This window comes from Saccopteryx leptura, chromosome 8, assembly GCF_036850995.1.
Source record: "Saccopteryx leptura isolate mSacLep1 chromosome 8, mSacLep1_pri_phased_curated, whole genome shotgun sequence".
Classification (NCBI taxonomy): domain Eukaryota; kingdom Metazoa; phylum Chordata; class Mammalia; order Chiroptera; family Emballonuridae; genus Saccopteryx; species Saccopteryx leptura.
Window position 1 is genome coordinate 44,885,905 of NC_089510.1, and position 26,338 is coordinate 44,912,242.

At 39.3% G+C, this 26,338-nt stretch overlaps 1 protein-coding gene across 3 annotated transcripts in view; it reads right to left on the minus strand.

Annotated features, from left to right (window-relative positions):
• Positions 1-26,338, minus strand: part of LSAMP (limbic system associated membrane protein) — an 820,035-nt gene that overhangs the window by 14,741 nt on the left and 778,956 nt on the right. For 2 of the 3 annotated variants that reach the window (XM_066346890.1, XM_066346889.1), the window contains exons 5-7: positions 23,112-23,232; positions 22,477-22,625; positions 13,846-13,881 (exon numbers count right to left, since the gene is read on the minus strand). In XM_066346890.1, the coding sequence (XP_066202987.1) occupies positions 13,846-13,881; positions 22,477-22,625; positions 23,112-23,232 (306 nt within the window). The remainder of the gene's footprint in view (positions 1-13,845; positions 13,882-22,476; positions 22,626-23,111; positions 23,233-26,338) is intronic. The other variant, XM_066346892.1, reaches the window with a different exon arrangement.

The window sequence follows — 26,338 nt, forward strand, 5'->3', positions numbered from 1 at the left end:
GCACATGGTAAGTGTCTAAGATATGTTTTGAATAAGTGTCTGGGTGCATAAATGAATAAGTGAGTGAGTGAGTGAAGTGAATGAATCAAGGCCTCAAGAGCTGTCCTCGCAAGATTCTAGGCAGGGGAACATTCTGTTTTACTTTTAGAAACACCATGCCTTAATCCCAAAGCAAAACTGTTTGTTGTTAGAAATTCAGCCACTGGAGGAGCTATGGGAGGCCAGGAGGCCCTTTCATTAGTCCACAAGTCCTAGAATATAGAAGTTTTTCTGGAGATCTGAGCTTTCTTTAAGAATATCTTCATGACTATTGAAACTTGAAGTCTTAGAAAATAAAAAGTCAAGCTTCTTTTTTGTTCAGAGGCCAGAAGATTTACTTTTCTCGCCTTTCATCTCCTATTATGTGACATGATTAGTTTTCTCTCTCAATTAAAGTGAGTATTGTGAAGGTGAGAGATGTTTAATTAGAAACTCTGATGAACTCAGTTTGGTAACTCCCTTATTACTAGAGAAAATATTCATTCTTATCTTTTTTTTTTTTTTTTTTGTATTTTTCTGAAGCTGGAAACGGGGAGGCAGTCAGACAGACTCCCGCATGCGCCTGACCGGGATCCACCCGCATGCCCACCAGGGGGCGATGCTCTGCCCATCCGGGGCGTCGCTCTGTCACGACCAGAGCCACTCTAGCGCCTGGGGCAGAGGCCACAGAGCCATCCCCAGCGCCCGGGCCATCCTTTGCTCCAACGGAGCCTCAGCTGCGGGAGGGGAAGAAAGAGACAGAGAGGAAGGAGAGGGGGAGAGGTGGAGAAACAGGTGGGCGCTTCTCCTGTGTGCCTTGGCCGGGAATCGAACCGGGACTTCCGCATGCCAGGCCGACGCTCTACCACTGAGCCAACTGGCCAGGGCAACATAAGTGGCTCATTTTTAAACCTCCCACAGCCATTTAAACAAGGGAACATTCTCTCTTCTGTGTTATGGCACGATTCTTTCTAGAAGGCCAGTCTTCTAATGTGCCACAGGTTTTGAAAATGACATATTAGAGAACGAAAATAATTAATGGAACTTGCTTCTTTTCTGGGCCAGAATGAAGACCCAGGGGAGAGGGAGAGGCCACATTCATTAGGGATTTTATACTCCTGGTGTCTGGAGAAAGTGAGGTAGGGACGGAGTTAAAGTCATGAAGAAATTTAACAAAAGAAAAAAAGACGAAGACTCCATGTGTCGCTTCTTTCTTCCTCTCTGATGCTGAGGACCTGCAGCATGACCCTTGTAAGATTTCTCCAAGGGACTGTATGGCTTTTGTGCCCTGACTTTTCTTTTTTTGTCAAAGTTTTAAAAAATAAAACCTTTATTATTATAGCGGCTTAAAATGGGGACATTTTTTTATTCATTCAGTTTTCAAAGCCACATTTTGAAAGTTATTAATTGCTTTCTCAAAAGTTTCTCCACTGTACTCAGAGGCTTTAGGAACTAGTGGTTTCTACTTACAAGTATTATTATAAATTTTTCTTTTGACATAGAAAATGATATGTCTGTGATTTCTGTTTGGATTGCTGAAGTTTTTTATTTTCTGCCATGTACTGTATTCCTGTTGTATAAACGTCAATGCTTAATGTGTTCTGAGTAATGTTCTTTGAGAATCACAGTAGTTAATTCTGAATCTAGTTCAGGAACAAAAAGCTAAAATAGAGAAATAAGTCTAAACCTCAATGTTCAGGTTATTCCTGCTTAATTAGTTAGTTCATAGATGGACCATTCTTGTAACTACCAAGAGAATTTATCATATTTGTTTGGAAACTGAAGAAGTCTTACCATGTCACCAATATTTGAGAAAGGAAGTTGATCTCCCTTAGCTAGATTTGGGTCAAAAAGGAATCCTACAGTTTACTTTCAAATACTTATAAGGGCATCTTCTCTTACAGTTGACTTCAGATGTTTGATGCTATTTCAAGGTATGTTAGGGACATGATTATCAGTTACCTTGGACATACAGTGATAATACCTTGTGTAATGAATTAATAAATACAAATCAAAACTAACACTGACATAATTTCTCCATATATAATGTGAATTAAATATTTGAGACTCATTCCTTTTTCTCATTATTAGTGGACTGTCTACAAACCAAATGTCCTATCCTGAATCAAATCAGAATTAAAAGAAAAACAAAACCTTTCTTAAGTAAAAGGTCATTTCACTAAAAAAAAAAAAGACCAATTAATAAGAGGAAAAATATTATTACACCAATTTAGAGAGAGAATGTATGAGCTCTCACATCTGAAAAGGAGATTCTTACTGGAATTCCTGGAGGTAACACAAGGAAAACCTCTTTGAAGTCAAAGGAATCCTCTTGTAGAATGAGTCAGGTTTGATGTAGGGCCTGGAAGAACTGTGAGTGAGCCTGTCACTGTGAAGAGAGCCCCGGCCCAGAGCAGGAGCCTCTGCTATGACCTTGACAAGGTCACAAAAACATGCCCAGAGAGGGCAGAAAACAAAGAACAATTTAGATGTTTTAACTTAAATATTTTATAGTACACTGACAGCTCAAACTTTCAGACAAAACACTTGTTTCTATCATATCAATGGTGTTATCTCTGAAGAAAGAGCTTGTATATGATCTTTAGAGTTTCATAAATTTTCAAGTTCTTTCATAATGAAAATGAATTAACATTTATTATCAGAATAGAAAATTATCTCTAAAAACAAATCAATGCATTAAAAATACCCTGTCAGTCCACGGGGAAGTTAATAATCAGTTTTTGATTATTTGGCTTCGGATTGACATTATTACAAGAATGAATCCTCCCCCACCCCCCTCAGGTTTTAGCTGGCTGGTATCACATAGTAAAAGCAAGGAGAAGCTAAAATAGATGAGGTCTAATTTTTTTAAGGAACATAGTCCTAACAGTATGAAATTATGGTGCAATAAAAAATGTATTATATGGTTTATGAGGTCCTTCCTACTGTAGGCTTAATGTAATTGCCCTATAGGGTAAGTAGAGGTGAATGATTTGACTTTAACAGCCATGGGCTATGTTCAGTGGTGAAAGGCGTTGTTCCGGAAAACACAGCCTCGCCAAGCACTCCCGACCTAAAAAGAGGGCTTCCTCAAGTCTCTCACAGCAAGTCAGCTTTCTCAAGTCCTGCAGTGTTAGCCTGAGATGTTTAATTTTTAATAATCAAAGAATTAAAATGCTAGAGAATGCTCAAGAGGCTAAGTTTAATAAAAGGGTTTCCCTGGGCCATTCCACCTAAAATTCTGTAAAAGTTTGGAAAAACTCAAGAAGCAAACTCATTTGACTCAACTCTCAGTCAGGTATTAGGGCCAGACAGGAAGCTGCTGTCTTAAAGAAACAAGTGCTTCTGCCCTTGTGCCCTAGAATGTGCCCATTACACCTGTGAGTATTATCCTGGCCTTCTAACCCTTGTTGCAATTAATGACCAGTCATCTAATAACCAAATGAGATTAAAAACCCTCTCCAAGAAGTGACCATATGCTTTTCCACCCTATCTCCACCCTTTCTCTCTTCCCCTCCTGCAGCCATGGCTCAAAGGGTTTTAGCAAAGTTGGCCCCAGAAACTAAGGATGGCTCCATGTCCTCAGCCTCAGGATGTCAGATAGCTTAGCTTGGTTGCCAAGCAATGGAGCAGCAGCCCCAGATGGGCAGAGCATCACCTGATAGGGGGCTTGCCAGGTGGATCCCGGTCCAGCGCATGCAGGAGTCTGCTTCTGCCTCCCCTCCTCTCACTTAATAAAAGAAAAGAAAAGAAACCCCTCCAAGGCCCAAATCTACTTAGTTGTTGGTGAACATATATTATGTTTTCCATGTTTAAAAACATACATTTTAAAGCTTCTCCTGCTTTCATTTATTTGAATTGCTAACAAGGATTAAAAGCATAGGTTTGGACAGGTCTCTATAGATCTCCATCCTTTCTGGCTTTCTTCTTCTCTTTCTATTTCTTAGCCCCAAATTGTTTTTGAAATACATTTTAGATTTACATTCTAAGTGATTCAGGGCTGTCTTTAATCTATGGAGTGTGTATTTTTATTTTGTGTATTTCAAAATCAAATACATTAAAAAGCAAGGTAACTGGCATATGGGATTCGAATGCAGAGATAACAAGTGAATTTATGGGATTTCCTGGGGTTTTAAGGCTCTTGGAAATAAGAAGATAAGGGATTAAAAGGGGTAGTTGCTCTTGGGCCTACACACATGGCACTAATAACCACAGTGCAGAACTTGGTAAAGGCAGGTGTGCTTTGGGCCCCTCCCAGAGATTTTATTACTCAGAGTGGCAGAATGCCTCAGTGACTTATTTACAACTCCAAATATAACATCATAGCCAGGTTGTGGGGCAGCTCCTGGAAAATACTGATGTCTTCTTACAACTTGATCATTCATATAAATAAAATAAAATCCTACCAGTTAGCTTCCCTGTAGAGAGGTTCTGCAAAATAGTAAGCTCTCAGTATCCAGAAAACCAACTCTGAATATCGCCTCCTACCATACAAAATAGTAAGCTCTCAGTATCCAGAAAACCAACTCTGAATATTGCCTCCTACCATACAAAATAGTAAGCTCTCAGTATCCAGAAAACCAACTCTGAATATCACCTCCTACCATACAAAATAGTAAGCTCTCAGTATCCAGAAAACCAACTCTGAATATTGCCTCCTACCATACAGTATGCAGTTTCACCTTACGTCCATATAGTTAAGCCAACAGGTAGTCTTTCTTGTCCTAAAAGTCTAACAAAGGTGGAAGGAAATGCTAATCTCCTTTCCTTTAACTCAACTGGCTTATCAGGTTGTTTTTTTTTTTGGGGGGGGGGGGGTGTTGTTTGGTTGGTTTTTGTTCTAAACCGGCCAGACACAAAGGAGAAGAAATAAGAAAATTTTATGGCAAAAATTGTTGTTGTTTTTTGTTTTAGATTTCTAAAATTAGACTTAATAGTGCTCAGCTCTCTTTGGATTCTAGACCTTTGTATGTACTGGAATATTCTGCCCCTCTTTCCCTTCTCTCCTTTTTACCTTTCAAATTTCGCTGTCCCCTGGAAGCCTTCTCTGACCAGCGCAAGCTAGCTACGGTGCCCTGCTCTGCGCTTCCCAATACCACACCGGTATTGTAAGGTTAGCAAAGCTTGCTGCGATTGCTGAACTCATCGTGCTGCCTGCCCCACCTGTCTGTAAGCTCCATCAACCGAGAGGCTGTGTCTGGCTCTTTTCCCACAGTCTTTCCCAAGACCCAGCTCTGAGAGTGGCACATAGAAAGTGCTAGAATAGTGTTTCTTTTTCTCTCTCTCTTTTTTTTTGAGTGAATTAATGGTGTAATCAAAATATTGTGCATTAACAGATAAACAACGTGGCTAGAAACTAGTTTTTCACTGCCTGTCAAGAATGAGGGCTTTTACTCGGACGCCTAATGATTAGCAGTCATAAGGTAAAGAGAACATGAACTCTAAAAGAAACTCTACAAAGCAAAAGCAAGTGAAAGAGTACATCTACATGCAGAATAAGAAGCCACGCTGCTAGCTGACTGACTCAAAGAGGAAGGGTGGATCCACTCAGGGAAGCCCAACCTCTAGGTTCAGTCCTCCAGTTTCAGCGCTTGCAACACTAGCGGTGTTCCATAGTGAACTTACCTGTGCTCCGGAACTCCAGGGACGAAAATAGAACAAAACTCCCAAGTTACTCTCTAACTTGCTATTCAAACAGAGAAGTACAAGCTACTGCTTGGTTTCTATTATTTAAGCTCTTTCTGCTCTCCGAACATCCCCTGCTTCCAAGTCATACAAAATCCACATGTATAATTGAGAAAGCATTTTAGAATGGCCAAGCAACTAGCCAACATAGCACGTGGCTGCGAGTGCCTGGTGCTGTGTGGGCTGAAGAGGAGAGGACGGCACCCAGGACACACTCAGCCAAGGCACAGTTACCTCCTATGGCTTTTCCTTGTTAAACCACAAGGTGCTTGCTGTTTTTGCCCCACACAATGCCCTCTTCGGTAAAAAAAGTCATATTGAAACTGCAAGGTGTAGAAGGTGAGTGTTAAGTTAGAATCTTTGTTATGAGTATAGGGAAGATAAAGTAGAAAGGACCTATAGTCATAGTTTTCAGCAGGGGTCTCAAACTCAACTCAGCATGTGGGCCGCAGAGCAAGATCACAGCCATTCGGCGGGCCGCACTAGGTCTACAAAAGGCAACTGTTACGCAACACTTTTCTCACTGCAGTTGAAAACAAAAAAAAAATCAGTACAACAAGCACAATCGTACATGCAGTTTACTCAGTGTCACAAAACGACCAGAAACTGTAGTTCGCATCACAACTGCTGTTAACTAAGCTAATATCTAGCTAGGATGCTAGAGAAATGAAAAATACAAGTAGGCCCCTAGGCTTACTTAATTTTATCCAAAATATTTTGAACTTTGTGGATTAGTCTGCGGGCCGCACAAAATTGTTCGGCGGGCCGCGAGTTTGAGACCCCTGGTGTAGAAGGTGAGTGTTAAGTTAGAATCTTTGTTATGAGTATAGGGTAGATAAAATAGAAAGGACCAATAGTTATAGTTTACAGTAAAGATACTCTGTTAGTGGTACTGTCTAGGTGTTAAAACATACACACATGTTATATAGATGTGGCAAGTGTCCTTCTTTCACAATCACCGTGATAAGCAAAACAGTGCAGTAAACTATGACAGCGATGGCTCTCCAGGGTCCAACTAGGAAGCATGATAAATGACTTGTACAGACTCTCCCTGCACCCACTGATTTGTGGTAAATACAAGCTGACAATTTTTAGCAGAGTCTCAGTGAGTGGTTTGCCTTCTCCCATCATACATCTGGGTACATAGGAACACCTCAAAATGGAATTCCAAATTCATTATGTCATGCTGTGTTCTTACTTGGCAGGCTTGCTTCTTCACAGCAGTACACAAGGGGAGATGTAAGGTGGGAACAGTGAAACTGGTTTTTCCCACCATGGAAGGGCTCTTTTAATTTAATACCTATACATGATTTGTGATGATGAAAACTATTGTGAGGACAGTGATTTCATAAGGCAAGTTCTTGCTGAAGTTAATTTGTGTCTTGCCTCTTTAGAAATAGATGTTTCCTCCAGAAGGAGGGAATAATGGCTTTGTGATGCTTGTATGACTGATAACTAGCGTTTAGAAGTGAATGCTAATACTACTAAAGCTTTTTCTTTGGTTTTATTTGAAGGATGTCAAAGAAAAATCATATATGTCATGCAAAGTGAATATGGTGGATTATGCGGAGAAAAAATATTTTAAAAAAAATACAAACCAAGAATAAGAATTTCAAATAAAAAAGAAAGAGGAAGTCAACAGACAAACTAAAATTCAAATTTCTACTTGGCGGGGGCTAAGATAGGATATTTGTTAGGAACTAAGATCGTACTGATAATGGAAACCTTGGAAGACTACGTATTATTATTTTTCTTTTTGACTCTAAGTCGTCCCACTTCCTCTCAGGATTCTTGCCCCACCTAATGTCTCTGATCTTAGAGCTAAGCTCCCACAGAAAGGACCACCTTCTTGGCCACACCCACCAATGCTCCTCACAGTAGACTGTTATCCCCTTGGTAAAAGACATACTGATGTAGACACCAAGGTCAGCTCTGCTGGGGGTGCACTATAACAACTAGAGGAGCCTGCATCAGCTTCTTCTGTCCATTCAAGATTCTGGTCTTCTCACACTTAGGGGCAGCATGCCAACATTTTCTGCTGCAAATCTCATTGAGCTCTTTTTAGGCAGTGTTATTTCTTTTAATTAAAAAGACAAGACTGCCAATTACTTAAACTTAATCCCCAAATGTAATTGTTACTTTGAAAGATTTTTTTTTCCCCTTTAAAGCTCACAGACGAGAAATATTTCTCTCAAATTAAAATGTAGTGTGAGCTTGGATTTAAAAAAAAAAAAAAAAGAAAAGGTTCATCTTCAAATCCCTGCTGGCTGGCTGCAGAAATCTAAATAGCACAGCCACCCATAGCACAGGGAGAGCACCAGGAAAGGCTGACTGGGGGTAGGCAGGTCCAGATTAGAAAATAGGAAGAGGCATTAGAAAAAAGTCCCAATCACTAAACATTCTCCTACTTTTAAATTGATGCCGTAGGATTTTTAGCCATTCAGCCTGAAGCTAATGTAAATTCTGAGAGAAGTAACACTTCCAAGCTATTGTTATACATTGAAACAACAGTGTCAATAAATTTCAGATTCATTCTTGCTACAAATTTTAACAGAGAGCAAACAAGAACTGTTTAGGAAACAGAGCAGAAGGAATGATAGAGGTAAGAAGAGGAAAACACAAAAATGGATTCAAGAAAGACAAGTGCCTATTACAGTTGGGTCTAAACACTGGATTGGCAGGTGAGTTATTGATTCCAAGTGGAGTATTGGCACAACTCTTCCACTTGGTTCCCAACCAATAACGAAAATCAGGAGAAAGTCAGACTGCCACTCCCAGTAAAAGAGTCTAGAGCAGTGGTAGTCAACCTGGTTCCTACTGCCCACTAGTGGGCGTTCCAGCTTTCATAATGGGCGGTAGCGGAACAACCAAAGTATACATGAAAAGAAAGATTTAACTATAGTAAGTTGTTTTATAAAGATTTATTCTGCCAAACTTAGCGAAAATCTGACATAAAGTACTTGGTAAGTAATTATTATTATATGCTTTAACTTGCTGTAACTCTGCTTTATAAATTTTATAAAGTAAAGTTACTTCCCTACTTTATAAATCACCATGACTGTGGAACCGGTGAGTGGTTAGAAAATTTTACTACTAACAGAGATACAAAAGTAGGCGGTAGATATAAAAAGGTCGACTACCCCTGGTCTAGAGTAATAATGTTAAGTCTTAATTATGTGTATTAATCAGGGCCTGTGATTTTTCTGTACATTTGTGTTGACATAACCGCCAACATTCTATCATTAAAAACAAGGCCCTGTTTTTAGCACTCCATCTAGTGCGCAAGGAGTGATGGATGTAAAAACTGAAATCTTTCCTAGAACATGTTTTCTACCTTTGACCAGAAAGAAGGGCAGGTTCTTTCAATTGATGACTTTGAATTAGTCTGACAGTTGGTAATGTGCATGACAGACATTCACTGGCGGCGGGAGTGTTAGGTGCAGATGCCGTGCAACAGGAAAATGTGCACCTTGCAGCTCCTCTTATGTGTGATATTGTGATATTGATGAAAAATAATAATTTTTTTTTTACTTGGCCTTAGGATACTTCTATATTTAAACTTGTTAGCACTGTGGGCATTTCAGATATCCCCAGAACCTATAATACATCCAACTATAATGAAAGTTGAATTTATATTCTGGTTAATATCCAGACAATGTAAAACAAGTCCATCTTTAAATATTGGTAATTCTATAAATCATGAGAAATATGTGTATCTGAATATGTGATTATTTTAAATCCAATATGCTTTCTTTTTAGGAACTCAAAAGCTCTCTTTAATTTATTATTTAAAACACCACTTTGAGCTTGTAAGCATGAAAAACATAATTTTTTTCCCCATTTCACAGTTGGAAAAACTGAATTAAAGAGAACAATGCTAGTAATTATCCATGATTAACAGAGGTGTGTATGTAAATCAGTCTGAATAAGTGTGTGAAATTAGATGTGCTGATGCCAGAGAGCTCTGCTCATGTTTTTTAAAGATGAGCGCTTTCATATAAATCTCTGTGTGAGTTGGGCATACATTCTGTGTGTTGGGTATATTTGGAAATGGACTTAACAAAAGTGTATGGATATTAAGGTAACTGAGTATTGTGTATTATAAGCATTATAATACATAAAGTATTAGATAAATTTTTAAAATTCATTAGACAGATATATATCTAATGAGCAGAAATGCATACATAATATAGATATTTATTTGAAATGTACTATAGTTTTATATAATATATGTGCCCAGGAGCTGTGATGGGTAGACTGGAATTTGGGCATACTATGATGATTAAAAAGTGAGTGAGGAGGTGCATGTTAGTTTCTTAGGGGTGTGGGGATTGAGTTAATACATGCTAGAAGCCTTAGAACTCTATTGCTACATGAGAAGCCCACTATCGATGTTAGCCATTATTATTGTTATTACCCTGATTTAACAAATCGAAAGGGCTGTCATAATAAGCAGCAAAAAAGAGGCATTTTTTCATTGACATCTAGGATAACTTTCTACAAAAAAATAAACAAAGTTGTTGGATTATCCAGGCATATTCAGAGCATGGGATATTTTTAGGCTTTTTCTTTCTGTCCCAGAGAGTCTGATTTTGAGAACCCATTCCTGGGAGCGCCACCAGGGGGAAACATGCCAGGCAGACTTCAGATTTCCGCAAGCCTGGTTTGTTTGTGGATTGGATTTTAACTTTTTTAAAACTTTAATTTTTGGGGGGGGTTGTTTTGTTTTCAGAGTAAGCTTTCGACAGCTGTATTAATCATGCAAACTCAGCCATGTGCAATGTGTTTTATCAATGGAAAAACAGGCACTGAATGGCAAGTAGCTGCGAACAAACCCAGTGCGATGCCTGAATCTGGAAGATAATCTCAGTATTTCCCAAACCCACTCGCCACACGGGGTTAGTGAATGGAAAGGCTGTTCACCTGGGAGAAATAATCAGATGGGAGGCAAACAAGTGAGACATTCCAGGGTTATTAATTTTTTTTTTAAGTTGCAGTGATAGGGAAGGATGGGCTGACTGAGTCCAGAGAGCTCCGACACAAGGGGAATCTTCACTTGAGCGTGAATAAAAATAAGACAATGGTGTTTGTCCTTGGGCTTTTGTCTTCTTTCATGTCACTTTAATTTTTTGAGGCTGGTTTGGTCATTCCGTTTGGATCCTGCAGTCTTCCTCAAGGTGAGGGCATCTCTAGGTGCGCTTTCATAATGATGGACAATACACCAGGAAACTCAAGTGTTCAGATGTTTCAGGAAACAACTTGAGCCTTATAAAGTGAGGCAAGTTCCCTTAGAGGTTTAGAGTAGACTTCTTCCTCATTTCACAATTCAGTGGGCTTTCTGCAGTAATATATTCTGGGATAGTTATGCAAATATATACTATTCAGGACTCATTTCAGAATAAATAAATCTAAATTAAAATTAGCAAGAAAAAATACCTATCAGGAACAGATCAACGATGGAACACTCTTATTTATTGATATATAGCTTTTAAATTAGGAGCAGGAAAGTATGCTGATTTTTCTTTTGTTCTATTTTGTTTTTGGCAGAATAAAAAAGGACATTTGAAACATTTCTGATTGGCCACAGACAATACAAATTATTCTCTGGTATAATTCCAGTATTATCATTATCGCTGCAGAAAATCAAGCAATATGATGAAGGAAACCCAGGGGAAATACGTTTGATTTATTGAGCCTTGTTTTTGTTTAATCACAGCTTGAAGAGGTTTAGGATTACGTTCCTGCTGTGACTCTGCTGTTTACCCCCAGTCAGCTTGATGAGCCATGCAGACTAGGGGAAGGAGTGGAGACCCTCCAGTGAGAGGGACTAACATTGAAGCAGCTGAAAATGTAGATATTTTTGTTACTGGAAAGCGGGAGGAAAAGTTTTCTTCTTTATGATAGAAAGACAGAAAAGGATCTTTAGGATTTTCTCCCTAATTTCCAAACACCTTAAGGAAATTAGTTGGCTCAAACTCCTTCAGGCCATTTCTTCAACCAACTACTTATAGACGTTTTAACACTTAGGCTGAAATGTAGAATTCCACATGGATGATGACAGTATACCATTTTTAATTAAATGAAGGTGTCTACTGCCATAGTTAGGATCACAGTGGGGCTGGCATGTTTTGAATAGATATTTCAGGACTGAAGTGGCTTATAAAAAAGTTAAAGATCCAATAAGTTAGTTCCCCCCCCCCCCACACACACCCACAGGAAACTCCATTTCACATGGGTTGCCATCTTGATTGGAAAGACAAGAAGAAAGAGACTTGATCTCTAGAAATATAAAGACCTTGTAAGGAATAGGGGGCTTAAGAGGGCACCATCTTTCCTTGTCAACTTCTCACACCAGCTATCCCAAGTCTCCATGAACAGCTTTTCAATTTCTACGAGCAGAAGCCCAAAGTATTAGTAAGATAAACTATATTCTCTAAAACTATAGGATCTACAGAAGCTATCTACAGTCTATCTACAATGTAAAAACAAACTAGGGTCATTCTCCAATCAACGATTCTGTTTGTGGGAAAATATTAAGTTCAACAAAATCCCACATTCTCTAATCCTGATCCAGGCCGTTTAGCTGATCTTTGTGAATAGTGTCTGGCTATTCATTCTGTTCAATGTTATGTATATCATAAAGCATGATCCAATTGAATATTTGAGTTTGTAGCTACAAAACTGCTCTCACAAAGGACATCGAGAGCCATAGTGACACAGTGCAAAGTCCATCTTGAATGAAGCATGATCTCTTTAAAATGTTATCTATTGGGACAAATGTGTATGTATGTGTTCATCCCATCAAGATACTTGCAAGGTGGCAACATGATAAAACAGTGTCAATCTCTGCAACACTAGAAGGTGAGTGTCTTAAAATAATGTGGTATGTCAGGAATTCAAAATGGGACACTTTCCATGACCACTAAGTTTGATGTCAAGTCTAAAAAATAGGAACATTTTAACAGTCTTATTTTTAGTGTTTGGTATAAGAAACAAATTTCATGAGTGTTTTAGGGAAGGATTTTATTCAACAGAGTTCTAAAAATAGTTTGAACCCTTCATTTAATTTGAGAATAACTTCTATTAAGCTGTTTAATTGATCCTTAAAACTTTGCAATCCTTATTTCAAATATAATTAAGTTCACATATCTATGAATAGAGATGGAAAACACGGCATTATTGACACTGAAAATCTACACCCGATTCTGGCCTAATTTTTAGTTTGGACAAGTGTTAATGAAACATGATCTGTCTTCAAACTAATAAAAAGCAACTTTCTACCTTTAATTCTGAGCACATTTCTTTTAGAGTGTACATCATAATCTTGTTTAATTGGATTCATTTTTTTCTACATTAGCCCCCACATGGCCTACTTTTCATTTTTTTTCAGGTCTTTGAGTATTATTTGCAAATCACTTTTCTGGAATTTAATTTAAATGGTAGGTTGGTTTCATTTCAGGGTTTTTTTTGTATTGTTTTAATTTTATTTGCCAATTTGCCTTTAAACAGCCTTAAGCTAGAAGGTTGGGGCTGCAACTTGCATCTAAATGTAATGTAGGAGGCAGAATTTAATTTGAGTGTGTAGAAACTTTTATGGAAAGGAATACAAAATGACTATCTTGTTTTTTTCATTTGTGTTTTCTAAAAGAGTTATGTTTAAAAGAAAAAGCCCCTGACTTGGCCAAGATTTAAAGAAAAAACAATGTCCTTGTTATCTGCTTGAGTTCAACCTTAGGCAGTAAACTCCTTTTTACAAGTAATAATTCAGATTCGAATTCTATAAGCCTTCAAATATAAGGGTGGTCAGTTAGAGAATTCATATATTTACAAGTTACAGAATTTAACTGGCTGTGTTCCAAGTATGTGGTTCATAGTTTCTGTAACTGAAGAAAAAATTGCTTTCTGAATTTAGTACCATCTTTCCAGCTACTGACCAACCTGAAGCTTAGTTAGGTGACCAGTCTGTTACATGCCTATCAACTAGGGTGGGCACAACTGATTGACTTTCTTTTGTAGGTTTAAAAAAGTGATTTCAATTGTATGTTACTTTAGTGAATGTCTTTCCCCCTTTGTGTGTTTGGACATTACAGATGATGGAGAATGACCCAGCAACAGAGCTACAGTGATAAAAATCATACTGACCTTGAATGGGGTGGGGAATTGTGGGTAAAACACGCTCTGAAGGGGAAAAAATAGTAAGCATCATGGAGAGTTTGTATTTATATATCTATATATATTAGTCATGTTTAGCTACTCAGACGATAATAAAAACAGATGAATTTCCATACCTACAGCATTGTATCTCCCATAAAGTATTTGTCTGTTTTTCCTGGCAACACTAAAGTATCAGAGAGTTATTAGTATATAAAATCTGAAGCCTTTAGAAAAAAATCTACTAAGAGTAAGGGACAACATCTTATTGTGATAACCTTGCAAACAGGACTCTATCCTCTACTGGAAAAACCTGCTACCAAAATTACAGATTTTTTGAAGGATTAGGCATGCGTGTGGTTAAATTAGTAGTGATCAAATTCAGGGTTATGCATTTTGATCTTGGTTCTGGTCTCTTTAACTCATAATGTGATAGGCAGTCAGACAGGCATGAGCAGAGTAGGACAACAGGACGGGTACAGAGAACACCAGGGTGGAAAGCCCTGGGTACTTAGCGACAAGCAAAACTGGGAAAACAAAGACCTCACCTCCAGGCTGCCCTTTCTTCTCCTGGCACAGCACTAGTCATGTGGGTTAGAAGCCCTTGGAGGGGGAACTAATAAGGGATCCAGACAATAGCCCTTAAGCATTAAGTCCCCAAGACAATGAGGTTCTGACCTGCACCAAAAACATCTAGGCCTCAGTTGTGTTTCAGCTCCAGGCTCAGAAAAGCAACATAACCAGACAAGTGAAGCCATGGCTGACCTCAGGACCAGCTGCACTGACTAATTATCCCTTGCCTGGGCACTGACCAATCTGTGGAAGCCATGACTCTGAAAGGACACACAGGAAATGCTGAGGAATATTCTATCAAGATCATCCCCTGGGACCGCACCTAAAATTCCTACCCTTAAAAGCCCTAGGGCCTTAGCAAAGAGGATGCAGTGTGCTGTCCTTCTTGGAAGCATGCCTGCACATCCTCCCCTTTCACCCAGGTATTAACTTTACCTCTTTCTCTTTAACTCCAAGGGCCCCTTCTTTTGCCTCTGTAACTTGTTTCCTGAGCCCATTTCTTCTAATATTCACTTCTTCTAACTCTGTGACTTTCTGAATAAACTATTTCTAATAGTTTGAATCTTGGTTCTAAATTCTTTCTTAGTCAGAACTCAAGCACCAAGGTTGCTGAACCGAGGTCTGGTCTGATCCCACCCGTCTAACACCCGGTGCTGATTTCACCGCTGCCAACAGTAGCAGATGGACCCATGGCGGCTGAGGATTCCTTTCCTCTCCCGAAGTGCTGTAGTTCATATCAGCGTTAGCCAAGCATCTGGAAAATTTATTTTGGGAAATAGTAATTCAACTTTTCCCTTAGGTTTTTACTTCCGTATTACTAATATCAGTGCAAGAGTAATATCAAGGTAATAAGTTTCTTGGCATGATATAATTTTATTTTCAGTCTTTTCCTTAATCTCACCCGCTTTTAGTAGTATAATCCCACCTGAAATTTGATCAACCAATCAAATTTGCTTGATGATATACCCTGATGAGTAATAAGAAGTGTTTTTTTTTGTTGCCCCTCACAGTTCCATACTTAATCCACTGAGCATAAATTGTATATGCGGACAGAGTTCAGGCTGGACAATATCCTCTACTTATCTCATGGGGTGAACTCCAAACCCTCCTCTGAGGCTCTGTCAGGAAGGCAGAACGGTGCATTAGAGATAGGATGCATTACTTGCTGCTCACAAACCCTGTAGTGTAACAGAACTAGCACACACTTTCCTCCATGTCTTTTTAGCAGCTTTATTAAATAAAGACCAGTGATAAATAAAAATCAACAAAAATAAACATCATAAAGAGAAAAGCATATGTACATATGCAAATGTGATCTTCCTGCCATTTTGTACCATCAGCTTAGAAAGAATAGATTTTGCCTGGAATTCGGACATGCAATACATCTGGACACAGAAATCCCAGTCTCCTTGCAAAGTGGGTTTTGTGGGTTGTTGTTTTTTTTCTAGCTTGGCTGAAAGTTGCAGCTTAAATGTCAAAGTTTCCTAAGTGCATTAAGATGGAACAGGTCAATAACAGCACAGTGAACAATTGTATCTTAGTTACACAAGTGTCGAGTAGAAAAATGGTTTAAACCTCCACTGGTTATTTGGTGTTAAGTTTCCAGCTTTGAAAATAAATAGCTAAACCGCTTTCAGCAGTTATGTAGCAGTTGGAGACCACTGTCCCATATTATATTCTCTCTACCATATTTTATTTTTATTATTACTATTATTATTCATACTGTTTAAATAACTCAGCTTAACATTTTCTCATCATACTGTTCACAGCTGGGTAAATGCACTCTGCCCTCATTTCTACGAGGCCATTTGTATTGCTAACCCATCTCATCCACCCTCCTTTCATAGCCTTTTCAACTGTTTTCCAGCTTGTTATTATCATCCTAGCTGTGCCCTGTGAATCCTCATCTGAGCCCTATGATGCTCCATTAGCTATTCTCATTCTCGTAATTCCATCCTATGGACTTGTCATTCCTTAGAAATGCCCCATCTCAGCTTTTTATCCTTACTCTTCCACCATCATTCTGTTGTATTTTGTAGTTTCTACCAGGTTTTGTGTGTTCCTGTGAAGTAATTGCCACTTATAAAATGAAAATGAAATTCTCTAATTTCTGATATTCAAAAGTAGGGGAGGGCAGGAACCTGAGTTCTGTGTGCTTTTTCTTTTGGCTGCTAATAAAGGCGTACCTCGTGTTATTGTAACTCACTTTATTGTGCTTCACAGATGTGCTTTTTACAAAGTGAAGGCAAGATCATTCACCAGTCAAAAGATTACCATATTCCCCATGTATAAGATGTTCCCATATATAAGACACACTTTAATTTTGGAGCCTGAAATATGAAAAAAAAATATATTATATAAAATTATTGAACTCAAGTTTTATTCATCATAAAATTTGTAGAACTCCTCATCGCTGTCAAAACTCCCATCCATTAGCTTGTCCTCATCTGTGTCTGATGATGAATCACTGTCTTCATATATGGTCTCGTCCTCAGTTCCATCTATGGCATTTGAAATGCACAACCACTGTGTAAGACACACCCAGTTTTAAGACTCCAAATTTTTTGAAAAAGGGTGCATATCTTATACATGGGGAAATATAGTACATCTTGCTTTATTGTGGTGGTCTAGAAGCAAACAGGCAAAATCTCTAAGGTATGCCTGTACTTGAGGTCAACCTAGCTTAGCAACTGTTTGAGAGGTTTTAGGAACAGAAATCTTAAGGTTGACCCCAGTACTGTATCGTGTGGTTCTTAGTAACTCCCTTACCTCTGATCTTCAGTTTCTTGTCTGCTAAGTGGTGGTATGGGGTATTATTGGCTGATTCTGCTAGAACACTATGAGAAACAATGACATGGGTATTTTCACTTCACAAGAAAACCTTCTGAATTAAAAGCACCTAAATACAAAAGCTGGATTTGAGGGTTGGGTATATACAGAGAGGTAATTTATTAGCGCCGATATAATTTTCCTTTAATTCTAACAGGTATTGCAGATGTTCAATGGTCTTTCTGAAAGCCAGTAGATTCGATGCCTATTCTTGAAATTAAAACTAGTTTTCCATCTATTTTTTTACTGTATCCACAAAGAGATTTAATAAGTAGCCAATCTTTCAAACTACTTGTGGGTGGTGCTCAAAGAGCTGTTCAAAATGTTTTATTATGTGGCATCCAGAAGTCACTGGTTAAGAGGCTTTGCCACATGAAATAGTATATATTTAAACACTGGGCCCCTTGGATAATAACTTCAAAATAGTTTCTAAAGAAGTGGGGGAGGCCCTTATTTTGAGGGTTCTCTCCAGGGTTGAGTTGTTTAGGTAGTGCTTAAGCTTTAAGCAAGTATAGGTTTACAAGTGAATAATCTTTTAAAATTAAAAAGAAAATTTAAAAACCACCTACACACTGATGTGGTATGGCCTAGCATAGATATCTTTATATTTTTATTCTTTTGTACTCAACAGCCTCAAGCATTGTGGTAAAATACCTCATTAATCCATGTGTTGATCAGTGGTACTGCTCTTCTTTAACATGAGGGATTATCTTCCTTAAGGGTCAAACACTGACCAGTAGGCTTATGTATCAGTTAATATTCTCAATGTGCAAAAACACCAAAAAGCCAGTGGTCTACCCTGTGGATCCAGTCTGGTGGGAGTTAATGGGAATGGAATTGGGATGCGGCAGGAGTAGTATTCCTGGGTAGGAAGGTACATAATAGCAATGGAACAATCTCATTAAGTGAAAAATGGAGAAAGGAATTAGATGTCTCCTTATGTCCAAACAACAAAAGATACGTCTCCTAACATTTCCCCGCAGACACAAATCTAGGTAACACATTGGTCTAGAGCAGTGGTAGTCAACCTGGTCCCTACCGCCCACTAGTGGGCATTCCAGCTTTCATAGTGGGCGGTAGTGGAGCAACCAAAGTATAAATAAAAAGATAGATTTAACTATAGTAAATTGTTTTATAAAGATTTATTCTGCCAAACTTAGCAAAAATCTGACATAAAGTACTTGGTAAGTAATTATTATTATATGTTTTAACTTGCTGTAACTCTGCTTTATAAATTTTATAAAGTAAAGTTACTTTTCTACTTAATAAATCACCATGACTATGGAACCGGTGGGCAGTTAGAAAATTTTACTACTAACAGAGATACAAAAGTGGGCAGTAGATATAAAAAAGTTGACTATCCCTGGTCTAGAGCCAGGATTCTGGAAACAGATTTTATGAATTTAAGTCACAGCAGCCTTACTTAGTTGTACTCAGTTACTTAACATCTTTGTATAATGGAGAAATATGAGTACCTAATAAGGGCTGTATTGATGATTAAACGAAATCAAGTATGTTAAGTGTGTAGTACATGTGCAGATTACCTTGTAAACATTCACTTGATAAAAAATAACATTAAAACAATTATTCTTCCTTCCTATCTGTTTCTTTTAAAGTAACTCAATGTAACCACTGAAACTAGAGTTCCTCTGTGAGTGCATGGCTGTCATCGTTGTGGAAACATGAAACCTATTATGTTACATAGGCTGACAATGGAACTGCCCACAGCATTGTGAAAAGTCCAAGTCTTCACCTAGGTTAAGCATATTTCCACATCTGACAAAGACTAAGGGCTGAATCCTTGCCCATACACATTCTACCAATGGACTAACGTGTTCAGAAAATTATATAATGGAATGCTTTGCCCAGGATGAAGAAAAAGATATAAAAGGCATTACTTGGATAGACAGACTGAGGTATGGATTCTTGACAAACTGAATGCTAGAAAGTGTGGAGAACAAGATACATGAGAAAGAAAAGCTTCCAGGGATTTAGGAAAAATTTCCTATGGATACAATGTATTCTTGCACTCTCATCCATTGTTTTGACCTTTTTGGAGAACAACCTTTGAATAGAGTGGAGAAGTGCATATGTGTACACGGAGAAGGGCAATATGTACTGATGACCCCAAGTTGACACTGTGGAAAAAGTCAGCACAAGTCACTGCAGTGGACACAGAAAATGTGCTGATGCATCAGTGAAGATGGATAATCGTGAACACTGCAGGGGCTCTGGCTCTGGTTCCAACCTGCTGCTGCCTCTGGCTGGCAGCAGCTCACCAGCTGCCTCCTCTGCTCTGGACCGGCTGGGTCAGCAGAGCACCCTGCTGCCCACACCGTGCTCTCTGTCAGGCTCAGGGCGCTGCTGCCCCCTCAGGCGTCGCTCCCCTCCTGACCTTATTCTGTGGAAAAGTGCCACCTCAATATCTTCCTTCGTCCCGTTGAACCCCTCAGTCCACTTGGGATCTAAGTGATGGGCAGTCTGTTCACAGATATACTTTTTTCCTTTTCTTCTCTTCTCTTCCTCCCTCCCTACCTCCCTCCATCCCTCCTTCCCTCCCGCCTTTCCTCCCCTTCCCTCCCTTCCTCTGTTTTACCCTCCTCTCCCCTCCTTTCTCTCTCTCTGAAACCTGAATGGCAGTGATAGGGTGGTCTTGGTGGAAGTATTATTCCTATTATATAAAAAAACAGAGCTTCCCCATGAAAATGTTTATACTGAAGCTTTGGGTCTAAGAACTAGAGTAGTAGAATCACCAGTTTTTGGTAGTTTTAACAGCCTTTTATTCACCTCAAAGCTTCTATTCTTCTGTATTACACCTCCTAACTTTCCCGCAGGTGGGGAATCAATGCCAAACCCAATGCTGTTGCCCGTGCCGCCCCTGCGTGCTGCTAAATTCAGAGCTAGTGACCATGTGGGCTGTTGTGCAAAGGACAGGGGCTTGCCAGGAAGTAGTGCACCATTCACCACATCACTGTGCACGTCTCCAAGGTCACCGAGGGTGACTTCTGTGAAATAGTCAAGGGCAATATGGCTATGAAACACTCGCCCAATTCCTTGATTCTCAGTTTAGAAACTGCCATTCTGCATTTTACTGGACATTTCTAATTTTGCATAATCTTAAAATTCTTTAAATGGAATTTTTGCCAAAAGGGCGATAGTGTGGGGCTTGAGAAGACTTTTCAGCTCCACCAGCAGACCTGCAGTATCTCCACCGTCTCTGCCCCAGCCTATGCTGTCTCTGTCCTCCTGCCCAAGAATGCCAGCCTTCCTTCCTTCTCCTCCTCTCTCTGTCTATACCTGTCATTTTACTTATTACTTGAAATATGTCATCAGTACACTTCCGGGTGGGATCAGAAGAAAATATATTTTAATACAAATTTATAGTTGCTCACTTTCTCTAACTCAATTGTCCAATTTTCTCTTTTCCAATCTCTAGAAAACCTCTTGTTAAGTATATGTTGTTTTATTTAACCAGATCATCTTAGATTTGTCAGAATCTCAAGTTCATCATTTAGGCTTTTTCCTCCCCCTTATTTATGAAACTCCTAAAGTCAAAAAGGAAACAGGTACCTATATTTCTAAACAAATGTCTCCTCAAGTGTCATGAGATATTAGTGTCTATATCTGAAGTAAAGAACATTGATGTTTGATCTTTGGAGACAAGTAAACAGATTTGAATTCTAAACTTTATACTGACACAGCTTCTGTGGAGCTGTATCATATCACACCCTTACAGACTGAAGTCAATGGAAGTTATGAATGAGAATAGTTTGTGGTGGTGGTTTCTTATAAGTAAAGTTGGATTTTGAGCCATTTTAAAATGACTTTAACACTACCTTTTAAGAGAAATCTCACATGAATTGATTTTGCTCCTAAAAATCTTTTCTTTTTTTCTTGAAGACCTCTAATCTGTATAAAATAAGATGGAGGGAAACCGCTCTCATAGCCATAGGTATCTCTAGCTTCCCCAGTTGAACCTGTATAGAAAAAAAACCCTCCTAGTGCCTGGTTATTCCAAAATAATAAGAGTAAAGTCTTCGGACTTTCACTTTTAGTCCAAATGAACTTTCTCACTCAGCAAATGATAACATTTTTGTTTTACTTATTCTAATAAACATGTCCTTATTCCCAATGTTGTCATCTCCTCTGATCTCACCATCGCACTTCAGTTTCTCAGGGAGCGCCGGCTGCTGTGCTCAGTGGCGCCAGCCCACCAGGCATGGGTCAGATGCCTCCCGGCAGCATATTGCTACAGCGCAAGGCTCCAAGGGGGGCTCCCCTTCTAACCAGTCACTTACCACGACCGACCCCTCCTTCGTCTGCCTTTAGGCTCATCTTTGGTCTTCAGAAATGCCCCTCTCTCCTACCATTCCATCTGTCTTCTAAAAATACATCAGACAAGCAATGTTTCCTGCTGTCATATGGAAACCTGTCTGCAACCATTTTTCCTCCTTTAAATTTTATATTGTTTCATTCATTCCATTTTTCCTCTTGTGTTGTTAACAGCACATTTTCTTTTTTCAGTCTCTCTCTTCTCCCAGCACCTTATCCATCCTCACTGCATATTAATCACTTAATCACTCCTATCACTGCCATTTTTTTTAACTGTCATCCATATTCCAGGATGTTACGTCACCTCCACTGCTTAAAGAAACCATCACTGAAGAGATATGTGTTCTTTGAATAAATAAACAAAAACAAGGCAGCTATCAAAAGTAAGCCAGGGAGCTTGACCAGGCAGTGGCATAGTGGATAGAGCATTGGCCTGGGATGCATAGGACCCAGGTTTAAAAACCTGAGGCCGCTGGCTTGAGCCCAAGGTTGCTGGAGCCCCCCCCCTCCCCCCCGTCAAGGCACACACTAGAAAGCAATAAATGAACAACTAAGGTGCTACAATGAAGAATTGGCTTCTCATCTCTCCCCCTTCCTGTCTGTCTCTGTCTGTCTCCCAGACTATCTCTCTCTCTCTCTCTCTCTCTCTCTCTCTCTCTCTCTTTCACTTAAAAAAAAAAAAAGTAAGCCAGGGAACACAGAAAGAAGTTAGTCCATTTGTAAACTTGTCTTATGCATAAGGATTGAGAACCTGCATTTTTATTTCAGTGGCTATAACCTGATTTTTGTATAAAATGACCTTTAATGAATAAGAAAATGATTTTTAAGTTTTTCATGGGAGAATTCAACTGGATGCTCTCAAATTGGGCCTGCTGTGGGCATACTTACTGAAAAGGACTAGGCTGGCATTGGTGACCCCCAGCTTGTTGGCAGCCACGCAGGTATAGTTGCCATAGTGCTCCTCAGTGACGTTGGTCACTGTCAGGGAGGACTGGCCCTCCGTGCTCTTAATCTCAAGGCCATTGGCACTGTTTATCCTAAGAGTTCAAAAACAGAAGAGTAAAAAGAAACACTGGTGAAGATTTGGCATAGTAATTCCTTTTTTGTCATTATACTGGAGAAAAAGAGGAGAAAGGATGTGGTTAGAGTTTGAGTTCCCTGCTCACTCCCTCATTTTAATTGTGCAATTCCATATTATCTGAATCAACTTCCAGCCACAGAGAAGACTCAGGAAGGGTGAGCTTTATTGGGCTTTGGTTTCTGCTATAAGCAAGGAAGATGTGTAGGTGGAAATGACCCACAGAACCACCTGCCTCAGTCTCTGCCCGTAACCTCAGTGCCTGAATTTTCAGCTGAAGAATTACAGCCCTGACAGCCCTTGATAAAGAGATTTGGAAAAGGAAGCATCTAAGAATATAGACCTATGCAATATAGCCGGGCTTCTTTTTATCATCAGGGCTTCTGGTGCCCCTGGGACCACCTCTCAGAGCAGTGGGGACCCAGCAGGTTTGGCACATACATACCTGGTGTCATCCCGGTACCACTCAAAGTCAGGTGCAGGCACTGCCGAGGCTTCGCATTTGAGTGAAGCTTGTCTCCCTGTGGTCGCTTCATTGCTCTTGGATTCCGTGATAGTGGGAGGGTCTGTGGGAAGGACGGGGACACAGTGTACATGTCAGAGGGCACTCCAGAATTTCCATGCAAGAAGGAACTGGAGAGGAGAACCTGATTGGAGAGGTGCAGGAAAGAAACAGTTCCGTTTACATGGATTATGTGATCAACTGAATGGGACTGATCATTAGAAAACTAAATAAAAATAAGAGATGATTAATGAAGCTATAGTCTAGGTTTACGTAAATGGGATACTAACAGGGTTTATGGAAATGAAATCTAGGACTTCTTCTGCCTTCCTCCAATGTACCATCAATTATTTCAACCACAGATCCTAATATTTGCGTAGATTTTTTTTTCATAAATTAAGCAGTGATATAAAATGACTTGAGATGTTAATGTATCCTTTGAGCATTATTTTTTCTTTTTTCTTATCCTCGCCATTATCATCATTGAGATTGTTATGGTTAGAGATGATGGTAAGAAGCCTGATGAAGATAATACAGGGCTGAAGCTCTCCGAACCCAAGCTTTAGTCTAATATGTTTTCAAAAATTTGGAAAAACAAACACACTAAGCATTAGATGATTACTTAACCCTTTCTTCTCTCCTGTGTTCCCTTATTGTTATGACCCAGGTGAATTTTGCTTTTCTATGGGAAGGAAGTTTGAAGTCTATCCTGGTGCATGGGCCTTCTCCTCTCTCCAAGGGTGCACCTGACACTGTCTTCTAGGACCTGGCCTACAGGACTGTAACAAAACACAGCTGACATTCTCATTTGCCATGATTCTTTCTTTAAAATATAAATATATATTCATTCAATTTTTTTCTAGTACCACTTCTTTTTACATTTAATATTATTTTATGTTAATTTCAGTATATAGCAGGGTGGTTAGACAGTCACATACTTTACAAAAGGGTCCCCCCATATTACCAGTACCCACCCGGCACCATACATAGTTATTACATTGTTATTGACTATATTCCCTATGCTGTCCTTTACATCCCCATGACTATTCTGTAACTACAGATTTGTAGTTTCAACCCCTTCACCTTTTTCACCCAGTCCTCCAACCACCACGCCGTCTGGCAAACCAGCAGTCTGTTCCCTGTTTCTATGAGTGATTCTTTCAAATAATCCTATGGAGGGTAGAACAAGTGTTTGCAGGTCTACATGACAGAGTTAGAATGAAAGATGTGAGCTCCTGGTTTGATGATGCTGTGTTTGAAGTTATGAACCTTTAAGGAAAAAAACCTTTTTTTTCGTCCAAAAGCTATTTTCCAAAAAATGGCAGCTTGGCAGCTTGGCTGCGTGTGCATGGAACAAAGAGATCCCCACAATCAGTTTAGACTTTGCAAAGAAAAAGGCTTATTTAAGGAAAATGGTAAAGTAATCTCTAATATATAAAATTAATTTCAATCTCTTCAGTGCCTGGTTCAGTGCACTTATTTCTGAGTTTTTTCTTCACATTCAAAAATTCCTCTTCAGGTTTTCTGCCTAGAGAGGATTCTGATCCTAGAAAGAATGTGCAATAGCATCCAGTCGGCTGCAGTTTTCTCTCCCATTTCATTGTCGCATGAGCTTGGGTATCTTTAGGGTTTTTTTTAAATTATTTATTCATTTTAGAGAGGAGAGGGAAGAGAGAGAGAGAGAGAGAGAGGAGAGACAGAGAGAGAGAAGGGGGGAGGAGCTGGAAGCATCAACTCCCATATGTGCCTTGACCAGGCAAGCCCAGGGTTTCGAACCGGCGACCTCAGCATTTCCAGTTTGACGCTTTATCCACTGCGCCACCACAGGTCAGGCCGCGCTTGGATATCTTTAAACCACTGTCCGAGAAGAGGAGTTCCGGCGCATTGGGCTGTGCACCAACCAGCCTGTGCGTAGACAGGGGTGCCAGAGTGGGTGATGGTTGTTGTTGTTTTCATTGCTTTAGAATTATTTGTTCATTTTTCTATCAGCATAAAAAGGCAACATGAGTGGAAAGAACCCTGGGTTGGAAACCAGGAGCCTTGAAATTTAACTTCAATTTGCTTGTGTAGCCCTCCCTTCACACTTTATCTTTCTGAGCCTTGGTTTTATTACCAATGCAGTGAAGGAACCATAGTATCCCTCCAGGCTATTAAAAAAAAAATCCAATTCTAGACAAAATGGCCCATTCTTTACAAATGGGCAGTGTATATCAATATGATGCTCAAATGTATTTTCATACCCATAACTCATTTAACTGTTAAATTGCTAACTTTCAAAATTATAGCTTGTTTATCTGTTCCATGGGTTAGGAGTCAGGATTAGCGGTCAGACATAGGAAATCTGAGGTCTGATTTTGATTCTTCTCTTAACCGCAATTGTAGCCTATGCAAGCATCTGCACCAGTCTGAGCCTTTTCTTTCTTATCTTTCAAAACAAGGGCTTCATATAAAATGAGCACCAAGGGGATCCATTAAAAATTATTTTATCTTATGATTGGTTACATAAGTCATTGGACATATTCATTCAGAGAATACTGCAATAACTGGAAGCAGTGGTGGTGGTAGAGGAGGTATTTGGAGGGATAGGACATCCTATAAAGGTTAAAAAGCTTGGATTTAAAGTTTGACAAACCTGAGCTCACGTCTAGGTCCTATTTCTCATTTTTCTTTCTCATTAGAGAGCTCTAGAGTTACACTGCTTTAATTTTCTCATTTATGAAATGTGGGAAGGAGAGGCGAATGAGTCCATCTGGAGATTGCTGAAGGATTCCAGAGGAAGCTGGCACTTGGTTTGTGATAAAGGGCTGGAAGGGAATGGACAGATTGGAGATGGGAAATATGAAGCTTCAGATCTGACAAGATTAGATGTGAAGGGTGAGGGAAAGAAGGAGACGTGTCAGAGGTAACACAGATACCAGGCAGGTTGCTGGCTTAAACACCTAGGTAATGCCATCCACTGAGGTAAGGTACCTAAGAAGAGAAATAGATGATCAGCAGAAATACACTGAATGAATATTAGTTTCCTGTCCTCACCTCTTCACTGTATAGCTAGTTGACCCTTGAGCAACACAGGTTTCAACTGTGTGGTTCCACTTATACATGTTTATTTGTTTTTAATAAATGCCATAAATGTATTAAAATCTTTTCTCTAGCTGACTTTATTGTAAGAA